General features: G+C 41.0%; 2 protein-coding genes across 2 annotated transcripts in view; both read right to left on the bottom strand.

Moving 5' to 3' along the window:
• Positions 1–19,883, bottom strand: part of LOC113232919 (extensin) — a 219,329-nt gene that overhangs the window by 86,200 nt on the left and 113,246 nt on the right. The window lies entirely within an intron of this gene.
• Positions 5,309–9,345, bottom strand: LOC113233258 (trigger factor-like). Its single transcript, XM_026468313.1, has 2 exons — positions 9,163–9,345; positions 5,309–5,515 (listed from the first exon to the last, which is right to left on the bottom strand). The coding sequence occupies exons 1-2, from the start codon at positions 9,343–9,345 to the stop codon at positions 5,309–5,311; spliced, it is 390 nt and encodes a 129-aa protein (XP_026324098.1).

The raw sequence follows: 19,883 nt of genomic DNA, 5'->3' as shown, positions 1-19,883 counted from the left end.
TGCAAAATGTTGGTTTTCATCTGAAGCCCTATTATCCCAAAATATCACATTTATCTCAAAATTTGCAAATTGCCCAGCGGTTTAACGAGACGCCATGCCGCCCGTTGCCCCGTCAGTCGCCATCAGTATCAACTAATGGAGTATTTTCATAAATAAAATAGATGAATATCATGGTAGTCAATAAGAGTAAATATTGGTACATATTAAAAATTACCATATTTACACTGTGCTAGCATAGATTGCTAAAGTCATTAAATATTCCATTCATGCAATCAAAACAAGCAGTGCCAACAGTTATAATTCTCAATCAGCAGTAATCGAAATCGAAGTGGCGACCCTACAATAACCGTCGTAAATCCGAACCAATCGCACATCTGCACCCTGCGTGACCTGTAGAGCCACCATTAATTCGACAGTTTCTGGAATTGATCCAAATGTCGTAAATTTAAGTGGGTAACTATCGACAGTGCGTCAGTTTGTAATGGTTTAACTGTTCAAACATTCCTTATTGTACAGTCGAGAGCACGTTTTAGTAACAGTAGAGTTGGTCCAGGAAGTACTGCCACCATACATATTTATAGCATAAATAGTTGCTTTTTTTAAATAAACCAATGTGTCGGGTTCTATGAGTGGCGTCAACATTCCGAAAGGAGGATTCAAAACATTGGCTTGTTTAAAAAAACAAACATACGTGAAGTAAATCCGAAAAATTGTTTAATTTTGAAATTATGTGCATGAGGTTTTCTTGTATACCAATTTTTTTTTTTATTTATTGCGTGACCTGGATAAGAAATCCTTCAGTCGAGCTAATATTGATGATACAATATTGTGATACCATTATTAATTACTGTACATGAAATTGTTGGATATCAAAAATTTCACACAAATTAAATTAATTTAATTTCATAATTGCAGGCGAATTATTTATGACTTCTACTATTCTATTTATTGGTTTTTTTGTTATTATTATTTTATATTATTTTACATTACAGTGTTATTATATGGAAATAACACTAAACCAGTGATTTTTCATAATTTTTGTTAGTTATTTTTGAGTAATTAATTTTAATCAATTTGGCAGTAGTAGAGCGTCCAGAGAAGAACTGCCGCCTTCCCTTAGTTTTGAAGGGTGTGGGAGTTGGTGAAATAACAGACACATGGGACTTGTCGACTTATACCTCAGGGCGTCTACAGTGGCATTGCCCCTAAGATCTTTTCGTTTTAAAGCTCCGATAGCATTGCAACTGTTATGGACAGGCGCGTCGCTTACCACCCGGTGCACGATTCTTCGTGCCGTCACTAGATATTTAAAAAAAAATCATGGTCGAGTGTAACAATATGTTGGCGTTATTTCATATTGATTAATGCACAACCAACTTTCCGTCGAAATCTCCGATTTAGCAACTAGAGTTTTCTTTGAGAATAATCTCACCACAGGAATATACCAAAAAGTACGTAAAATACGCTTGAAATGCTATATACTTATACCCGCACGTGTATCCTCACGAACAACTGATATTTTATTCAATATACCAGGTGTCATGTACTTTCCGTGACAATAACGATGTCCTATTAATATTCGCTGTCCTCGTAAAGTTTGGTCGCATTACTCAGGCGTCCTTTCTTCGAGGGGAAGACAACTACTTTATTAAGAGCCTTCGGATATTTCCCAATATTCCTATCGGTATCTATGGCATTTATATTATTTGGTAATTCATTATATATTGTGAAGGAATCTTGGTACCTATTTCATTATGCATTCAGTGTCTATTTGTATTATAGAATGTTTTCTTTTCAGATGATACGTATAATAATAGGTCAATAAGTTGCTACGCACGTTGACATACAATGAAATAGAGGACTTGCTAAAGGAGGTGCGCTAGTTCACTGCCTCAATCCTTAATCCATACACGTGCACGCACGCACACACCCACCGACTCACACGCACGCACGCACCCTCGCACTTACGCACACACACACATATACACACACAATGCCATAAAGACACATACTCATCCTATAAAAATGTATATATAAGGTAATTGGTATTGAATTAAAAATAGAATGAATATTATACATTATACAATATATATATAATCTAATATAATAACATAAAAATATGATAAGATAAAATAAAATAATGTATTATATAATAATAATAATTTTTGATAATATGTTTGTTTGATAATGTGTTTAATAATATGTACAATTTAAAAAAAAAAAAAAAACTTTTTAATAATAATAAACAGTAACAATGTTTTTATCGATTACCTACGAGACAGGCTTTGCCTAGTGCAGGAATCGTAGGAAATTCTCTGTACGCGATATATACGCTACAATTGAGTAGTGTTACCTGGTTTTTTGTCGTAACTAACTTGTAATGTGCCTGCACAAGTTCATTTGTAAAATAAATTATTTTGTATTTTGTATTTTTTGTATGTTAAAAGTTTAGTGAAATTGTTATAGGTACGCACAAACAGTTATTCTTGTTATTGGATAGAATAATTCTGTTATTTATTTTGTGACCCGGGTGAATAACTCATTTGATCTCATATTGTTATAAATGGGTTAAGAATGATTTAATATCATATTATGTGTCATGATTTCGATGTCCAAGAGGTTTGCAATCTGAGCGCTAAATGAGGAGGTTCCGGGTTCCATTCCTGGTATGACTTATTTACAAATCAAACTTTTCTTAAAAAATAGGTTGCATTACAATACATAATAATGAAAATTTTTATTCAAATTATATTATAACACACGTATTGTAATTTTTTTAAGTCCGTGTTAAATGGAACTTTGTGTGCTATACCTAAGGCAGTTACACTTGTTAACTACGGTATAAATTGGCCCGAAAAAGATTTATATCCATGCAATAAGAGCGTAAAAGACGTCTTTTCACTCTTATTACCAGTGATCGGAATTGAGTGACTTAATTTACCGTAAGTATGAACGTTTTCTTAGTATGGATATTTTTTTTTTATGATACCAAGTGACTGGACGAACAAGTTGTGCACTTGGTGGAAAGCGACACGCCTGTCCATAATAGCTGCAGTGCCACTCAGAGCTTTAAGTCGCAAAGATCTGAGAGGCACTGCCACTGCGCCCGTCACGCTGAGACATAAGTTGACAAGTCCCATGTGCCTGTAATTTTACCAGCACCCTTACCCTTCAAAACTGGAACGCAGTAATGCGCTGAGATTACTGCTTGGCGGCAAAAACAGGTAAGGTGGCAGTACTTCCCTGGACGAACTCTTTCACAAGGTGCTCTACTGCCACTTAAACACATTTCGTCATCATCACGCATAAAATGCGTTCTTTTTGCTATTTATTTTCTCGGGTCTCGTGCTTATGTTTTAGATGGCTCAAGCATTTCAATACGTAAATACCTATAAAACACAACTACAATATGATTTTTTGAGACAATCTTTTATAATAATATTTTATCGCCAATATACTCAAATTTCTATAAATATTGCATTATAATCGTTTCCGAAAAGTCCCGGGATTTGTTAAAGGGACTGTCCACGTTATTCTTTACTTTAGCTATGTTAACTCTCTCAATTGTTTTTACATTGATATAAAGTTCGGTTTGAAATGACTTGTATGGTTGATTAGAAGCAAAAAGTAATTGTTGAAAAATATTTCTTGACTTAAGTCTTAATATTGTGAACTTCAACTTAATTATCCAAAACGTTTGTAGGTCAAGTTCACAGTAATAACACAAAATGGCTGGCCTGTGAAGTCAGTCTTCGTTTAGTCGTGGTAAATGACTCAATAAAATAATATTTAAGAAATTCAGATTATTTAACGAGAATGAATGCTGCAGGGATTTTGTTGAAGTACGTCAATAGAACCATTTCGTCGCTTTTATGGTACACAAACCGGTAAACGGTCGAACGAAAAGTGGTTACCGTCGTTCAATGACTATAAAAACAGACATTTGCTTACTTTTCGATGTTTCAAAGCCTTTATTAGTCTTTACTCCTTGTTGTAAACTGGAATCTCCGCCCTCTGCAGTAATTTCCAATGTTTAATGTCTCTCTGATGTTCAGAGGTCGCAGTCCTCCGCGAGGCCCGGGAATGACGAGCGTCATGGGTCACGCTAGGCCGGGCGGGCGTATCGACCGCCTTGCCGCACCCCTCGCAATACTAACTTGCTTATGTGGTGTCAATTCAGATTCACCAAGTTTTCGAATAGGTAATAGCTACGGATGTTTTTGAAGGGTTAACTAGTTTATCTCGGTCCTGAAATAAGTTATTATTGCACATCTAATCATTGTTTGCTATCTTTAATAAACTCAAAAAACTGCCTCCGTTGTCGAACGGTTACCATGCTAGTCTGCCACGTGGAGGTGCTCGTGTTCGATTCTCGGGCCGGGAGAAATATTCGTATGATTTACATGTATTTTTACCGTGAGTTTGAGTGTAATTTGTGTTTGTGTATTAATGTGTACATGACACCCGCGGTACAGGGTTTCCCTAGTGCGGGACTAGTAAAATAAAAATATTTAGAGATATTCAATAAAATACTGCAAATCTTTCACTGAAAAGTTTCTTTTATTAACTTCTATCCAAAGTCTATTGCCTCCTGCATCACAATACATAAATTTGTGATCTTTCAGAGGGCTCAGGTTCATTACACCTAGACTATGTCATTTAAGGGTGGCGCTAGATGAGCTGCATTCTGATTGCAAAATACTCAATAAATAAACTCTTGTTCGTGACTATGCCATATTCTATGAGAGTACTTCGGTAACAAACTTACAGACTCACACACCTTTAGATTGTAATATAACAAAGTTCTGTTTATGTTTGGGTTCCCTTAGACGCGGTGAGAATTACTTAGTGTCCCTTTTGGGGCGACAACTTGTATTACTTATTACATTTTCTTTATGGTTTTATTGTAGTATTATTCCTTTAGAAGTATACCCATTATATTCTGTTGTGTAGTAAGGGCGAATCAACTTTTTTTTACCAACACAACACTGACTATATCCAAACTAATATTATTAATGCTAAAGTAACTTTGTCTGTTACGTTTTCACGCCTATACCGCTGAACCAATATTGATGAATATTGGTATATAGATAGAAAGGAGCTAGGACAGGGTTTACTGATCTGTGGTACATGGACCCCTAAGAAGTCCGTGTAATGAACGCTGAGGGTCCATGGCGAGCCTACCTATCATAAAAAATGCATTATTTAAAAATTGGTATACAATATGTTGTTTTGGGTAAATAGACACTGTGCGCATGACCTTTTTGGATTTTCATACCCAAGTGATGGCGAGCGAGCGAAACACGCGTCAGTGCAACCTGATGCGAGCCTTTCTTTTTTTTGCATCTTTTCGGAAAGGGTCTCCGACTCCGTCTACGTCTACCTCTACGTCTTCGTCTTCGTCTTCGTCTTCGTCTTCGTCTTCGTCTTCGTCTTCGTCTTCGTCTTCGTCTTCGTCTTCGTCTTCGTCTTCGTCTTCGTCTTCGTCTTCATCTTTGTCTCCGTCTACGTCTGTCTAAATCTTAAAAGGGGTGTAATAAGTATAGTATAGTAGTATAGGCTACTCGAAGTAGTTATTCTATGCAGACAAAATCGCGGACACACGCTAGAATGCTAATCAACAGATTTAAAAAAATTAAGAATTGCGCCGCCAATTCCGCTTTATGGCGAAATGTTCGAAAAAACTAATGTTTTTTCGATATCGTACTTACGCTAATAGATAATTAGTTAGAAATTTCGGATTATTCAATATTGTACACGAATTGAGATGATATTTTGTCATATCATCACCACTAGAGATTATCTCTAGTGGTGCTATAAAATTTGTTATATTTCTATAATGGTTACTGGAAACTTGTAGTAGAGGTATTGGGCACCGATTCCCGCACACTGAGACTTTTTCTCGATTTTCGAACATTGTCGAATCTTAATGTGTCTATAATCTAATTTACAGGGTCAAATATAGTACGTCATCTTTACGGTTAAGATTGAAATTCAACTTTATTTTACGTTTCGATAAAATGGTGCAAATATCTAGCTTTTGATAAGCCCTTGACTACACAAAAAAAAATCCACATCTATGGAGACGACAAGTCTAAAGACTCAAGATCAAAGCAGTTTTCGTTTTTATTGATTTAAATCTACAAAATGTAATTGACACAAAAAAATTGCACTAAAATCAACAGCTGACAAGTGTACCATCTTTTCAGTGTTAACGTAATGATTCTTAAAATCGAATTTGTTATTTTGCCATCAGACTCGGTTTTCACAGATCTTAGCATGAGACATACATATCTGTACTGTCTTGCGATATATCTATCGTGAAGTTTGTACAATATCAAATACTGTTTGAAATATCCATCCGCCTTGTTTTTTTTTGCATTTGCTCTGTTGTGGACATGTGCTTTGTCGCACGAGAATTGACCTCCAGGTATTGCAGTGAGCCGAAAATAAAGAAAAAAACGCAAGTTGTCATGTACACACAGTAGCACATCAAAAATACGAGTAGTTTCGTGGAGTAAACACCAAAGCTTCAATTCTGGGCCAGCCACAATAAGATTGAAGACGTATACGACTAGGAAAAAAACCGGTCTGTTCTATCTTTTCTGTTCAATTTATACTTTACACAGTTACTGTAGTACGTATTATCGTGTCATTTTAGTTGTTAGTTTGGACAGGATTTAGAAGAAGAGCAATATCAAAATCTGTAATTACATAAGCAATGGATATTAAAAGATTTAAGCTCTCAAAATGAACTTGAAGTTATAGTCTGTTTTTGGAGTATTTATTTCCTTACGACTTTGTTTGAAAATTTGCATGTCCGTCAAGTTTCCTTAGTGTTTACAATTTTCGCTAAGACTTCGAAGACGACAAGTTTATATATGTCCAGTCTGTCTTATTCCAATGAGTGCTGGTTAAAAAGGTTATGGCGGCTTCAAATTTGTATGAATTCGCGTACAGTATCACATTCAGCAGCTCCATATAAGTAGTAGCTAACGTCCTGCGGCAAACAACACAGTGTGACAACCGCGACAGTAGTTTTCAATACAGTTAAATGCCAATGCTTTGCTTAAGTAATATTATGCTCATGTGGTAACACCTTAACACTCTCAGCGCCATAGAGCAAACGATTTTTCTGAAGTAGCAGGCCATGTGGGCAGCGCGCGAGACACGTATTTTTTTTCACAGCACGCCATGCCTGATATTAAGGAACTAGGCCGTGTGGGCTGCCGGCGGGATACGCGTTTTTTTTCCACAGCACGCCACGCCTGATCTCGGGTAAGTTGTAGCAGGCCATGTGGGCTGCCGGCGGGACACCTTCAAGCTTTTTACCAGTAGGCCGCGCGTTACACCGTGATCCCACCAAAAACAGACGCATTTCGAAATGAAAACGTGTGCGTTGCCACAATTCCGTAATTACAACACCTGATCTCATTAGTAATAAGGTACCCAGTAAACGTGACTTACGTATTGGTACTAGTATATCTGGTACCTCTTTCCCCAGACTGATATAATAGAATACTTGATGATGGTCTGGTAGCGCCTAGGTAGCGCAACTCTCATTTTTTAATTTTTAACCGACTTCAAAAAAGGAGGAGGTTCTCAATTCGACTGAATGTTTTTTCTTTTTTTTTTGTATGTATGTTACGCGATAACTCAACTCGAAATTTGTGAACCGAATTTGATGATAATTTTTTTGTCGGAAAGAGGGTACCTTAGTACTAGTCCCATTTCAATTTGAAGAAAATGTTCCACCTTGAAAATAGGGGATGAATGACTTTTGAGGTTGGGTTTTTAGTACTCGGAACTGCGATTATTTTTAACACCGATGTATTTTTTCTGGACAATTTTACAATATCAATTTGAATTAAAAAAACTTGATTTTCAGTAATTATCAATACTTTCAAAAAGTGAATTAAATCATGTTGTGTTGATTCTAATAAAAAGCATCTTGGCAAACTTATTCTATTTACAATTCAACCATGGAACAACAACGATGGGTCGAAGTAAGTTTACAACTATGTTGACCCTTATGTTAACAAAGTTCAGAATGAAATATCACAAGCCGGAAACACAATAAAAATGAATCCCACTCGGGCCATGTTTCGCTTGTTGAAAAAGCGACGAAAGGTCTAGTGGAGAAAATATAGGATAAAATTGGAGATGAGGTTATATTGATAGCAGAACCGAAACTATTTCTGTAATTGAATGAGGATGTATGAGATAGTTTTATTGGTAATTGCTAGATAAACTTAAATTTAGCTTGAATAAATCAACAGTTTTTGAAGACAGTGGAGTCTGGTTATGTTTGCATTACATTCAAAATAAGAACCCATCAGTTGGCAAAATAATTATGAAAACCCATTACTTTCCGCTGCCCAAAACTTCTAACACAATCGCGTGAACTACGTACATATTATGCCGACCTAAACATATTTGTAAGTGATGTAGAACAACGTATTATAACATCGTTTAATCTCTATTATTTCATCGAAGAACGCACGAGAACGCTACTTGTCCATTATATGAATAATGATATCACTGCTCTACAACATATCAAAATATTGCGTCTCTAGCTAGCTCTAGAATTCACAGGATAAGTAAGCTCTACTCAAACAAATAATGATCGCTGTGCATACACGCGCAACGGTAGCGAGAGGTTTGAAGACGTCAACGTTGATTGACGTCAGTATCATTATTTGTGACATTCTTTCTAGAAGACACTTTTATAAACGTTTGCATTATATGAGAAAAATATCTATCACAGCGCATCAAGCGCGGAAAAAGCACGAGTGTTAAATATATCTACATATAAATAGCTATGTAAACAGACCAAAGAAAGTCATACACCCAACTGTGTCTTTACCATAAGATTACAGTGACAGTAGTAGAAGTTGGGGTGTGTTCGTTGTTCCACCTCCACGCGTGCGAAGTCCTTGAGCAGTCTGTGATGACATGTTGTCACAGAAAGCCCAAGGGTGTAGCCGGTACACCCTGGGGCCAACACTGACAACTCTCGGCTTCAGTCTGAGTCTTACCAGTGAGGGCGCGAAGCGATCAACACGGCCCGGCCATGCGTTTATGAGGGTGGACCATGGCAAGTGGTGGGCGGTCTTAATTTACATCCTCCTGCGTTCATGCCTACGCAGTTGAGCGCCGTACGCAGGGATGAAGGAATCCTGGGGGGTTGAGCCCGAGCGGGGTGGGGACCCCGGCAAGCAATACGCCCCCTTTGGCCCTGATTTCCTGCCAAACGGTAGCCCTGTGACTAGCCAACACAGGGAAACGGCAATGTGTCCCGTCAGAGGGCCACAGGCGAGGTGTGGGGGGGACGGACTCGGCCATGCTGACGGGGTGAGTATGTGCGGAACACCTGGCTGACTTTGATCGGGTCAGCCAGCCGCACATTTCGAGCCCCCGATGTCGCGCAGTGAGCTCCTAACCTCTGCACCTATACTCTCCTGATAATCCTGGTGTCCCGAATGGGACATCCCCAAAGGTGCGGGCTCCGTGGTGGGTGGGAAATCAGGAGAGTGAATCATAAGAACACTGCAATATGGATTCTGCAGATCAACAAAAATCACCAAATCACCCAAAACCGGTGGTACTGGAGGGGAAACCCAAAAGTGCCCCATCAAACACAAACTCGAACGTACAGCAGCGCCCTACGGTGAGTGGTAGGCCAAAGGGGAAACCCCAAGGCCAACCGCGTACCGATGCCGGTGCTGGCCCTACACCAGCGGTAGCGGCCCGAGCCTCGTGCTCTGTGGCCCCCGCTCAGACACCTGGCTCTGCATCGCAGAACCCAACATATACTGCCCTTGAGGCAGGGTGGACTCTGGTGAGTCGCAAGCCCAAAACCACGGCACCCATCCATATGGAAGGGGAAAGTGGCCAAGGCGAGCGACCACCTCCAGCTCCCAGCGGGAGCAGGGGACGCCCTGCCCGAAAGAACAAACGGGGTCGTCTCCGTGAACGTGAACGCCGCGAGATGAAGGGTAATCCGAAAGAGGGAGCGGCGCGGCCCCCAGCGGGTGGCGGGAATGGTGCAGAGACCGCGTTAGTGCGACCCACTGAACCGGACTCGCACGCCCCTGGAAGGGCCCCCCTCCCCCCAAGGAACCAACAAACACAAAAGGCACAGAGGTCCTCGACCTATGCCAAACGTGCCCGTCTTGACGAGACATTTTCTCCAAGAGGCGAGCGCAAAAGGCAAAAAGTCGAGAGGCCCGCCCAGTCAAGAACGTATGCCGAGGCCACCGCACCGGAACTTCTAGCGGTGATCACCTCGGCCAAGACTGGATACATAAGGAGCCCTGAATCAGACATGATACAGAAGGCCCTTTGTGAGCGCCTCTCTCAAGGAGCAGAGGAATGCGGTGAGGAGGACGTCGGCCCACAGTTCCGAGGTAAACCCGTCTATAGCGACGGGTCCCTAAAGCTGTGGTGCCAGGACAATGCCACCTTTCAATGGCTAGAGGACGCAATCAGCACCATCAGGCTGCCCACCGGGGAGCCCCTCTCATTGAAAAATGGGGTGGAGGCTCCCCGGAGGGTGGTCTGTGGACTGCTGATCCCCGGTCATTGGGAGGAAGCGCGCCGTATCGGACACTTACTCACTTGGCAGAACAAGTGGGCGGAGGTCCACAGATGGGTTGTCCACAGGTTGCAACAGCAACAAGAAAACACTTTTGTGGTGGTAAGCCTACCTGAGGACCTGGTACCTGTTATCGTGGGGCATGGCCGGCGCTTTACTTTTCAGTTAGGCACGGTCTACCTCCGATTCAGGTCCAGAAGAGGAGTGTACACGGATGTGCCGCCTGAAAAGGCAGGTACATCAACCAACAAAACAGATGCCTCCCCGGTGCCCTCTACCTCCACTGGTTTCACCAGAGAAGGAAAAGGGCCCTCCCTGACCCCCGTCCCTGTGGACGTCGCCAGCCATACGGTGGCGTCCAATAGTGAGGACGAGTGTGTGTCGGCGATGGGAGACATCTGCCTGAGCGAGGATGAGGACGACATACTGCTATCGGCTGATGGCGGTGTCCCCCTCGCCCAATAATTGTACCGTCATCCAGTGCAACCTCCACCACAGTCAGACCGCAACGGTTCAGCTTCGGAAGTGGTTGGAGGCAAACGACACAGCCGTGGCGCTGATTCAGGAACCGTGGATCGGCGCCCGCGGCCAAATAAATGGACTCTCACATCTGAGAGGTAAGCTACTATCCACTACTATCTCAGATAAACCACGGACATGTATATACTACTCAAACAAGTTACACATACAGCCACTAACACAATTCTGTTCCAGAGACCTGTGTGCCGTAAAGCTTCTAGCTGACGCGGCCACGGGCCTGCCTGAAGTGGTACTCGCCTCTGTCTATATGGCGGAGATTGATGTGCCACCACCACAGGAAATGGTACAGCTAATCAACCACTGCGAGCAGAACGGCCAGCACATTGTCGTGGCCACTGACTCCAATGCCCACCATCCGCTGTGGGGCATGGAACTCGCGAATGATAGAGGTAAGAACTTAACAGAATACTTATTTACAACTAACCTTCAAATTCTCAATAAAGGTACAACACCAACTTTTGTAAATAAAAGGAGTAGAACCATCATAGACCTAACCCTAGCGTCAGACGGAGCAGCGAATCTTGTCCATGACTGGCACGTGTCCGAAGAAGCATCTCTCTCGGACCACAGATGGATAAGATTCAACTTAGAAACAGTTATCAAAGTGCAACAACCGAAACGGAACCCCAGAAAAACCGATCGGAAAATTTACACTGACAAACTACACCAGAGCCTGGAGAAACCGGTAGCACCGGGAAGACTGCTGGACACAGCGCAGATAGAAATACAGGTTAAAGAACTGACGTCAAACATATTGAAGAGTTACAACTCCGCATGCCCATTAAGTGACCCAGCCCCGCGACAAGGCCACCAATGGTGGGGGCCTGAGCTTGAGAGGCTGCGAAGAAGGGTAAGGAGACACTTCAATAGAGCAATGAACACATGCGCGGATGAGGACTGGGAAAATTACAAGACGGCCAAATCCAAATTAAAGAAACGCATACGATTCAGGAGCACCGCGTCATGGCGAGGCTACTGCGGGAACATCACGTCTTGTGCACAAGCGAACAGAGTAAGAAAAATCCTAGCGAACTCAAATGCAAGTGAACTAGGTTCAATACGTAAAACAAACAACACATTCACAACTTCCCCTGAAGAAACGGAAAGAACCCTACTGGAAGCACATTTCCCAGGATGCAGGTTCGTCCGAGATGACAGGCGCGAAGAAATGAACTACAACACATCGACCCGAAACTGGCGATACGCTGAACAAGTAGTAACATACGAAAAAACAAAATGGGCAGTGAACACATTCGAACCATACAAAGCTCCGGGCCAAGATGGAGTTTTTCCCGCACTCCTACAATGGGGTGGGGATACACTGGCCCGGCACCTGGTTGACATCTTTCGGGCCTGTCTAGCCTTCGGCTATGTGCCCCATAGCTGGAGAGACGTAAAAGTCATTTTTATACCAAAACCAGGTAAGAACGACTACACTGATGCAAAATCCTTCAGGCCGATCAGCCTCACATCGTTCTTTTTGAAGACGCTAGAGAGGCTATGTGACAGAGAACTGAGGGACGGAGCTCTAAAGAACATTCCATTACACGGAAACCAACATGCATACTGCCAAGGCAAGTCCACCGAATCGGCCCTACATGCCGTTGTCGGCAAGATAGAAGAGGCCCTTAAAAGCAAGGCAATCTGCCTAGGCACCTTTATAGATATCGAAGGAGCCTTTGATAAAACCAACTTCTCCAGCATACAAGCAGCACTAAGAAGACACGAAGTGGATGAAGTGCTGATCAGCTGGATTAGCAATATGCTCAAACAAAGAACAATAAGAACTACAGCGAAAGAGACCCCATGGGCCGTAGTAGCGAAGGGGTGCCCTCAAGGAGGAGTACTGTCGCCTCTGCTATGGAACATGGTCGTAAATGATCTCATCACCAACCTTAACAAAGAACACTTCTATACAATAGGCTATGCTGATGACATAGCCATACTGATAACAGGCAATTATGCCAGTACACTCTGTGACATCACACAAGCTGCACTCCGGATTGTGGAAAGATGGTGTAGAGCATATGAACTAACAGTTAACCCAACAAAAACAGAACTAGTAATGTTTACAAACAAAAGATTACTGGGTAACTACCTACTACCCAAACTCTTTAGTACAGAAATACAATTATCAACTGATGTCAAGTACCTGGGAGTAATTCTGGACAACAAGTTGAACTGGAACAAACACCTGGACAACAAAATTAAAAAAGCTACTATCACCTTCTGGCAATGCCGTAGAATGGTAGGTAAACAATGGGGACTTTCACCCAAGATAACACTATGGCTTTACACAACGGTGATAAGACCTATGATTAGTTACGGTGCGATAGCCTGGTGGCCACGAACCAAGCTGACGACTGCAACTGACAAGTTGGACAAATTCCAAAGGCTAGCATGCATGGCGACGACCGGCTGCATGAGGACAACTCCAACTGCGGCGCTCGAAGCGATGCTGGACCTGCGACCCCTCCCACTGTTTATCAGACAGGAAGCGGCGTCAACAGCAGTGCGACTAAAGAGAGCCGGCCTTTGGAAGCACATGAGGACCCCACATACAGAAATCCTTTACAAGATAGTCAAAGAGGAACCGCTACTGGAGGCGACTGTGGATAGGATCCCAAAACAATACATTTTTGACAAAAAATACAGGATACAATTGTTTGAAGATCCCAACGAAGGACTAAACCTCAGAGAGGTCCGCGTATTCACTGACGGATCAAAAACAAACTCAGGAACAGGTACTGGGGTGTTCTCAGAAGACCTCAACATCAGAATATCAACACCGCTTGGTGACCACAACACAGTATTCCAGGCTGAATGTATGGGTATCAAGTTGGCAGCAGAAGCAATAATAGCGAGAAGAGTAAAGAATCACTCCATTCGAATACTCTCCGACAGCATGTCAGTACTTCAAGCGCTGAGCAGCTATGACATGAACTCAGGGCTTATATATGAATGCCATCAAGCACTCATGGAGGTATGTACACACAACCACGTAATTCTACAGTGGATTAAAGGACACAGCGGCTCACGTGGCAACGACGCAGCAGACGAACTAGCTAGAAAAGGGTCGGAGACGGATGCTGTAGGGCCAGAACCCATAGTGTCCCTCCCCAACCAATGGTCAAGAACAACTATACTCAAAGGTACAAAATCTTCTCATAATAACATATGGACAACCCTTACGGTTTGTAGACAGGCTAGGGAAGCACTCCCAACGCTCAACGCCAGTCTATCTCGTAAATTAATCAAACTTGAAAGACAAGAGCTGCGCACTCTATCTGCCGCTCTAACGGGTCATGGTCCATACAATAAACACCTTTTCAATTTAGGTATCACGGACAGTCCTCTATGCAGAGCGTGCATGGAGGGGGAGGAAACGGCCGCACACATCCTACTAGAGTGCTCCGGTGTGGCCAACTACAGGGCAAAGTACCTTGGAGTGCCGAGGTCGCTCCCCGAAGTCTTCAGAAAACCGAAGAGGCTGCTGAGATTCCTGGAGGAGCTTGGGTGGCACGAGTAGGACCCTGCACCCACCACACGCAAAATAGGCGCCTCGACGTCGAGTTGCGGAAACTAGCCCGTTGCACCAATACCAATACCAATACAGTGACAGTAAAATGTTTGTGTACAAAATGTTGTTTCTTCTTGTGACCGCTAGCGGCACTGTATAATTTGCCACACAAAATTGTGAAGCAATTTAAGCTGTCGCTAGCGACAATAAACTCGTGGTAGAGGCACTCCTCACTAGTATCAATGTCCGTAATTACGAGAATGAAAACAAATATTGTCTATTACTTATTTTGCGTCTAATTATGGTGCACGAATATACCTGTACTACATACTTAAAATATGGCGATAAAATGAACTTAATGACCTTTGTCCTGTTTTATTATTTTTATTTTTTGTATATTTATATTTTCTGAGTGAAAATAAGTTACAGTAAGAAGAGTTAAAATAGTTTCTGATTATTATAATATTTAACAATTTGAAAATATAATTATAAAAACTGGTTGCCATAAGTTTATGAATATATTTATTAAACTCTCTTTTATTTTCTGATGAGATGTTACGACCTTAACAAGATTAAACCGTGTTGGTTTTTTTTTCCTTTTTTTTATAATGTCAAGTGATGGGGCGAACAAGTCGTGGGCTTGTCCATAATCTAAAAAAGAAAATCCCCTAAGAAATACAGTATGTCGTGTTTGTAAAAATTTTATGATCATTTTCGGAACGAATACGGCTCAATTTTTAACCTGTCTTTTTTACGCCAACAATGGCGGCGTGTTGTTTTTGCAGATAGAGATTCAACATTGAATATGGCATTTGCATACTGACGCGGGAGTGGAATTTCAAACTTATGAAAGAGAGCCATAGAATAGTCAATATTTTTTATAATATCAAGTGACGGGACGAACGACACGTTACAGTGCCACTCAGAGCTTTAAATCGAAAAAGTCTGACGGGCACTGCACTGCGCCCGTCATCCTGAGACATAACTTTACAAGTCCCATGTGCCTGTAATTTCACCAGCATCATTATCCTTCAAAACCAGAACGCAGGAATGCTAACATTAAGGTGGCAGCACTTCCCTGGACGAACTCTTTTACAACAAACTCTACTGCTGCTTAAACCATGCTTAGTCCATGCTATTCGAGCTTTAATGGGTCAGTTCTAAATCAATAACCTAATGAACATTACTTTTAAAGTTGTTTTACGGTATAAATTCATCCTGTAAATTTTTTGAATTAGGTCACTTTCATTCCATAGGTGCGATTTAAAGTCACAATTTTTTTATTAACTCGAGTACTGTCGCGCAGGAACTTTGAGTGATATAAAAATTACTTTAATTTTGTAAAGAACGGCCTTACCTTCACTTTAGCAGTAAATTAAGCATATTCATAGCCAGATAAGAAATTAGGCAATCTTCTCATTTTAATACATAAAGAGGGCAGTAAGTGTCCCTCTTATTAAGCAAATTGTTGAGAGCCATCGCTCGGGAAGCTTTCACAAGTTTATCTTCGTAAAGTACGCGTAGAGCACCTGGTGCTTAGAATTGGTCGGCTTTTTGCCACCTCGTTTCATCTCTTGCAAGAATTATAAAGTCAGCAACATGTAGAGACAATGCAGTATCATATTATGTGCTTCGTGACGACTGGCATTGACAAATAATTAGTTACTCATTACAATGTGTCGAGTTCGATTCCAAGTAAACCAGTTTAGTTAGCAAAGTTCTTTAAATAGATTTAGAATAAAGTAAAACAGATTTTATAGCTTACAAGAGGATTATTGGAGAATTGACTGCTACAATATTAGATAGACTGTGTGTGAGCTATTGTATTTTTTATAGCAGTAGATTTATAGACTGCATTTCGAGAATGTGAGCATTACTGCATTCCGGTTTTGAAGGGTGTTGGTGAAATTACAGGCACTTGAGATGTATCAACTATGTCTCTGGATGATGGGCGCAATGGCAGTGACACTAAGATCTTTGCGATTTAAAGCTCTGTGTTGCACTGCAACTGTTATGGATACACGTGTCGTTTACCACCAATTGGGGTCACTGCCACGCAGACGTGTCTGGTTCGATTCCCGGGGCGGGAGAAATATTTGTAATGTTTACATTTATTTCTCTCGTGAGTTGGGTGTAATTTGTGGTTGTCTGTGTGTGGCCTTGGCAACCGCGACTCAGGGTTTCCCTAGTACGGGCCTGGGTTGCGTGTGTGCGTTATTATTGGAGATTTAACTGGTACAATATTAGTATAGTGTGTGTGAGCTATTGTATTTTTAGCAGTAGAGCTGTACTGCGTTTCGAGAATGTGAGCATTACTGCGTTCCGATTTTTAAGGGGGAAAATTAATTGAATGACACGATGTTTGATCACCACGATATTCAATTATTTTTTATGAAATTGCTTCACAAGTTTGTTACATCTCCTATTTAAGCATATAAAAAAATTCGATTAATTAAGTTTGAACAATCTTTAAACCTTTCTGATAATTTGTTATATTTAGCAGATGTGGCGAAGTATAGAATAACAAATATATTTTTCTAACTTTACATGTTTAGATTGTCGTCGTCATGGTACGTATTTAACAGGGGCACTCTCTATTCTTGTCCCAGCTAAAACAGTGTTTTTACATACATTTGAAGCACCTACCGCTCGTGTCTTTTCAATATATCAGATAGACATAGGAATTCAGTAGACCTCGACGAAATAGATGCATAGCTTTTTTCCAGTCCTTGCATAGACGTGTTATTTATAAGTCAATGTCACTATGCTTTGGCCTTGTCCGTTAGTTTTAAGTTTATACTTTAATAGATTTCATAGTATATCATGCTCGTTTATCAAAACCTTCTGTAGCGAATCGCTACATATCTTTTTTAGACATTTTATAGTCTTTTTTCACGGACTTAAAGGAGGAGGAAAAAAAGGAGGAGGTTTTTCAATTCGTTCGTAGGTTTGTTTTTGTTTGAAAAATATGTAAACCGAGTTTGATGATTTTTTTTTGTTGGAAGGAGGGTACTTCAGTAGTGGTCCCATTTGAAGAAAATATTCCACTTCAAAGGGTGGCAAACTAGGGGATGAATCCGGTTTCACGCACTTTCCGGTAATCGACTTCAATAAAACTTGGCAAATAGATGTAATTTCAGGAACCTATGAGGTCGGGTTTTTTAGTACTCTGCACTGAGAGCAGTTTACTTGTATATTGGAATTCTAAATTTAAATATACCTGTTTTTGGCGCCTTTCTTGTTATTGACTCCATTGTTTCTGTTTTGGCTAATTGCTGTGCATTGGTTGTTAAAGAAATTGTAAGTACATTTTCTTTGGTCTTGCTCACTCTTTATATCTTTCTTCATAACAATTTTGTTTTTCAATTCAAAATCATCCTATTTTATAAAAACCTTTATTTCATAAAAACGGTCTTAGTTTTAGATTTAAATTTTTGGAATGCATAAATATTACCGCTTGTTCCCGGGAATTCCGTAGTGGCGAGATGCAATCACTCCCGGTACCGTGATTTAGATTTCCGGTACTGTTGGTTACATCAAGGAACTACCTAACAGAGCTTTGAGTAATATCGCCCTTTGGCAACTTCGCAGTTATAATACTTCGTAATTATTTTTCAAATAGATATTTCAAATGAAAACTTTTAGTTTGATAAGAGAAGCAAGTTTTTCATTATTATTTATGACATTTTTGTTACTTAAACTACTGAATAGGTACGGATAGCCCGAAAAAAGCATGCTTACAGTTTAAGCTTTTCAAGAGGTACCGGAATACCGGGAGTACCGATACTGAGCTAAGCCCAGTACCGGGAATCAAAATTTTAGAAACCGGACCGGTTTTGCAAGACCTTATAAATATAATATAATAATAATAGTAAGCATATGTATTTCCACTGCTGGGCACTGGCCTCTTCTCACGATGAGAGGGCTGCAGTGCAGATTCACATCCCCACGCGGGGATGTGAATTGGAGACTTCACCAAAAAGCTTTTCCTTCATCGAAAATGTGCGAAATTTAATTCTGAAAAACTCAGAGGTGCCAGCACGGATTCGAATCCACCTCTGCTTGAGAGACGGTAAGTCGAACCACGCACATACTCATAGCCCCGCACTAGGGAAACCCTGTGTCGCGGGTGCCATGGACACACACATAGACAACCACAAATAATACCCAAACTCATTAGAGAAATAAATATACGCCATACGAATATTTCCCCCGTTCCGGGAATCTAATCCAGGACCTCTGCGTGCCAACCAGCATGGTAACCGTTCGGACACGGAGACAGTTACTTTCTAAACCAATTGTTTTCCAAAACAAAAGTAGCAGTCGCGGGATCAATGTGCACGCCATTGTTATTTGTAATAACAACAAATAGTATAGGACACTGTTGTTAACGTACACAGTTTACGATCGAGACGAGACATTGCTAATTACTCTAAAATCTCTCATCAACAAATCGAGTGATTTAAATGATCCTATTTCATGGGAGTGAAAGAGAGAGTTGTTCAATGACCGCTATTATTACAATAGCAAGGCACTCTGCGTTGGCAGCTTTCTTTGTCGGACAAAATTGTTAGGTGTTTTGTACAGTGAAACCATTGCACCGATAAATTGGAGAAAAAAATAATAAAACGTTTCGTTTGTACAAAATTAAATGAATATGTTGTTGATGTAAACTAGTTCGGGTTTTTAGGTTTTCGCGACTGTTACAAATAGGAAATGAAACTGTTTTTCGAATCTGAATCACGTTGTAGTATTTAAGTTGGTAGGTAGTACCAAAATGTATGGCGCTAGTGAGTTTTGCCGTGAACGATTAAACGTCTATGTTGCTATCCGCGTCTTTTATTGGAATTTATCCCGAAATATCACAATTGGCGACGAGAACGTATATCACGCGTGTGATTATTAAAATAAGTGACATTAAATTGTGATCGCGATGACGAACAACGGTAACATAGTTTTCGGCGGCAACCTCATATTCGACCACAACGCACAAGAGTGGAGTATTTTTAAAGAGCGTTTCCAAGCGATGTGTTTTGCAAATGAATCGACGGATACATCCGATAAAGCTGGCACGAAGAGGCGTTCTATACTTCTCACTTCATTCGTCGAAGAAACCTACCGTGTGGCACGAGATTTGGTGTTTCCTAACACACTGAATACCGTTGAATACTCAACCCTCATTGAGAAATTATACACTCATTTTGAGTCTCCTAAATGTTCGTTCGC

This window comes from Hyposmocoma kahamanoa, unplaced genomic scaffold, assembly GCF_003589595.1.
Source record: "Hyposmocoma kahamanoa isolate Upper Pololo Valley unplaced genomic scaffold, ASM358959v1 78, whole genome shotgun sequence".
Taxonomy (NCBI): Eukaryota; Metazoa; Arthropoda; class Insecta; order Lepidoptera; family Cosmopterigidae; genus Hyposmocoma; species Hyposmocoma kahamanoa.
Note: the sequence above shows the minus strand (reverse complement) of the source record. Positions and strands in the feature narration are given on the sequence as shown.

Excerpts from the sequence above, each read along its gene's own strand:
- LOC113233258 (XM_026468313.1), bottom strand. The coding sequence starts at position 9,345 with ATGGCCGAGTCCGTCCCCCCCACACCTCGCCTGTGGCCCTCTGACGGG. Across the intron at positions 5,516-9,162 it reads CAGGATTCCTTCATCCCTGC|ACAGACGTAGACGGAGACAA; the intron begins GTACGGCGCTCA and ends TTTAAGATTTAG.